At 46.2% G+C, this 3,374-nt stretch overlaps 1 protein-coding gene across 1 annotated transcript; it reads right to left on the reverse strand.

The window, feature by feature from the left end:
• Nucleotides 1-143: 143 nt before the first annotated feature.
• On the reverse strand, nt 144-2,922 carry LOC121940859 (protein jagged-1a-like; the record flags this gene model as incomplete). The annotated part of the gene is made up of 5 exons (XM_042483543.1): nt 144-257; nt 1,660-1,773; nt 2,242-2,355; nt 2,584-2,703; nt 2,792-2,922. Coding segments are annotated over 5 exons (593 nt in total), but the record flags the coding sequence as incomplete, so codon positions are not given.
• Nucleotides 2,923-3,374: the final 452 nt, after the last annotated feature.

Genomic DNA, 3,374 nt, shown 5'->3' on the forward strand with positions numbered 1-3,374 from the left:
AATAATAATCAAATATAAATACATTTTCAGAATTTTAACCCTTCAAATGTCAGGTTTTTGTCACGATGCCGATATGATTTCAGATTAAATAAAACACAAAAAAAGGTGTTAAGGATCCGAAACCTCCGGAGCGTCTCACTCACTGGTGTCGCAGTTCTGACCCGTCCAGCCGGGGACGCACTCGCAGAAGTATCCTCCAATCAGGTTTCGGCAGGAGTTGGCGTTGACGCAGGGGCTGTCGTCACACTCGTTGGCATCTGAAAGCAAACAATAAACAACGAAAACGAACCAATCAGAGAGAGGAAACCTTCGGCTCTGCTGTCAACGCCACCTGAGGACACGGCGGCTGCTTTCGGGAAAAGCTACCTGGGCTCAGGTTTCAGATTTAAGGAGATATTCTGTCAGAAAATGGACCTTTAAGTGACGCTTCATCAGTTTTCAGCAGCTGACCAGTTAAACAGCAACCGAGGACACCGAGGTCAAATGTCATCTGGCTTCAGCAGGAGGACGACTGCGAGCAGAGGACGTGTCTAAGCCACAGAGACCCACCCCCCCCCCCCCCCCCCGAAATGTCCTGAAATCCTAGAACTGTTCTCAAATCTTTGTTTCATCCAAAAATCCCACAAACAACCCAGAATCCTAAAATTCCACAAAATTTTAGGATGTCTCACTGAAATCTGACACGTCCTAAAATCCTGCAAATGTCCCAAAATTCAAGGAATGTCCTAAAATCCCAATAACATCCTAAAACATGAGAAAAGTCCAAAAATCTTAGAAATGTCCTGAAAACCCTTTAAACGTGCTAAAGTCCTAAAACTCTCTAAAATCACATAAATGTCCTAAAAATCCTAAAAACATGTCTGGGGCCGCTGTGGTGGGCCCCTGGTCTCCTGTCATTTTAAAAACGTGCCCCCCCCAGGCAGAGCCCGCCGAGTGTCCCTGCTCCAAAACCCTCAGCAGTAAAAACAAACTCTCACACACAGTCGGAGGTTCAGCGGCGGCGGCTGCTGGCTGGCGGGGGATTCGGGCTGCGGTGAGGCGATCCGGGGAGATAAACCCCCAAACCACAAACATTTCCCCCAGAGTCGTCCCGGGGATCAGTTAAAACACCTCAGGAGCCCCAGAGAGAGGAGACGAGGGGCTGAAACCTCCGAGGACGCTGAGGAGATTTATTTGTCCGTGAAACCGATGGAATATGTCCACAGCGGAGGACAGAATCATCGTAAACAAAGTTTCCTAAACAGCCTCGTGTCTGACTGACACCAATCAAACATCCGAAAATTCTAGAAATGTCCCGATATCCTTGTTCTGTCCTGAAATACTAAAAGCTTCTTAAAATCAGAGAGATGTCCTAAAATCCAGATGCGTCCCAGAACATCCTAAAAACACTAAAAACGTCCTCAAACTCGAGAAATGTACTAAAATTCTAGACACATTGTAAAATCCTGGAAACATCCTAAAATCTTAAAATCCTTGAAATGTCCTAAAACAGACCCCAAATTCTAGAAATCCTAGAAACACCCACTGGGCTGCTTTTTTGGCCCCTGGCCTCCTGCCATTTTGAAAAAGTGCCCCCTAGCAGAGGCAGCTGAGTGTCCCCTCTCTAAAGTCCTTCAGCGGTGAGAAAATCAACTCAGTAACTAAATAAGGAGCACTGACCGATGAGGCAGGTCTTCCCCGTCCACTGAGGAGGACACCGACACCTGAAGCCGTTGACCAGGTCCTGACAGGTTCCTCCGTGACTGCAGGGGTTCACCACACACTCGTCCACATCTGAGACAGACACACAGAGACAGTCCTCAGGCTCATGGAGTCTCACTGGAGGTCCAGGAAGGATAAGGATCACTGACCAATGAGATGTCCTAAAATCCTACAATTGTCCTAAAATCCTGAAAACATCCTAAAATCTTACAAATGTCCTTAAATCCTAAAAATGTCCTTAAATCCTACAAATGTCTTTAAATCCTAAAAACATCCTAAAATCTGAGAAATGTCCTTAAATCCTATAAACGTCCTAAAATCTTAGAAACAGGCTAAAATCTGTTTAGAAATGTCTTTAAATCCTAAAAACGTCCTAAAATTCAAGAAATGTCCTAAAATTGTAAAAACAATCTAAAATCCTAGTGACATCCTTTAAATCCTAGATATGTCCAAAAATCCAAGAGACCTCCTAAAATCCTGGAAATGAGAGACAGTCAGTCCTCAGGCTCATGGGCGTCCCCTGCTGGGAGCTTTTCTTACTGGTGGAGCAGGACGGTCCGGTCCAGCCGGGGGCGCAGAGACACTCGAAGCCCTGACCGGTCTCCACGCAGCTGCCTGCGTTCAGACAGGGGCTGGAGAGACAGGCACGGTCCGCTGAGACACACGGAGAGAGGACGCAGGGACAGATTTAAGTCAGAAAAGGAGACCTTTGAACCTTGTTGTCAGTTTTCTCTGGTTTTCTTGTCTCCTGTGATTTTGTAAATCTTTTTTCCCCTCCGTTTATGTCAGTTAAAACGTTTGTATTCAGGGGCAGGAGACTCCTGGTGGACCACGGACTTAAACTGTGTTAGTTGCCGTGGCAACAGCGGCGGCGGCTCTCACCTCTCTGACAGTTGACCCCGGAGAAGCCCTCGGGACAGGAGCACTGGTATTTGTCGGGCCCCGTGTTGCTGCACGTCCCTCCGTTCAGACACGGCTGCAGCGTACCGCACGTGTTCAGATCTGTTTTTTTAAAATGACAAAAGACGTGCTCAGTTCAGCAGAGTGTGTGTGTGTGTGTGTGTGTGTGTGTGTGTGTGTGTGTGTGTACCTTTGTCACACAGCTGTCCTCCGTAGTTGGTGTCGCAGAGACACTGCCACGGCTCCACGCAGCTGCCGTGAACACAGCCGGGGTGAGGAATACACTGATCACAGAGCTCGCCCTGCCAGCCATACAGACACCTGACACACACACACACACACACACACACACACACACACACACACACACACACACACACACATGGTCACAGTTACTTGTAAGAAAAATAAATTAAATGAGATTTATTTATGTAATGAACTCGTTTTAGCAGAAAAAAGCTGAAACAAAAGTCTGCAGTTTGACTGCAGGTAGGGCTGGGCGATATGGAATAACGACTTATCATGATACTTTTTTTCATATCAGTCGATATCGATATATATCACGATATCCATCAAATCAGTATTTCTGTGGAGCTTAAAGGTTCCTTTGACTCCTCAGTGAGATATGAAGATATCATCAGGTTAATTTATGTTTAAATATGTATTTTCTGTCAGACATTGAACATGACAAATAGACTGTAGAACAGCATCACCAGCTGGAGGACCTATTCTACTAAAACTCACAGAGGTCCAGTTACTAAAATGTCCTCCCA

Source organism: Plectropomus leopardus, unplaced genomic scaffold, assembly GCF_008729295.1.
Source record: "Plectropomus leopardus isolate mb unplaced genomic scaffold, YSFRI_Pleo_2.0 unplaced_scaffold962, whole genome shotgun sequence".
Lineage (NCBI taxonomy): Eukaryota > Metazoa > Chordata > Actinopteri > Perciformes > Serranidae > Plectropomus > Plectropomus leopardus.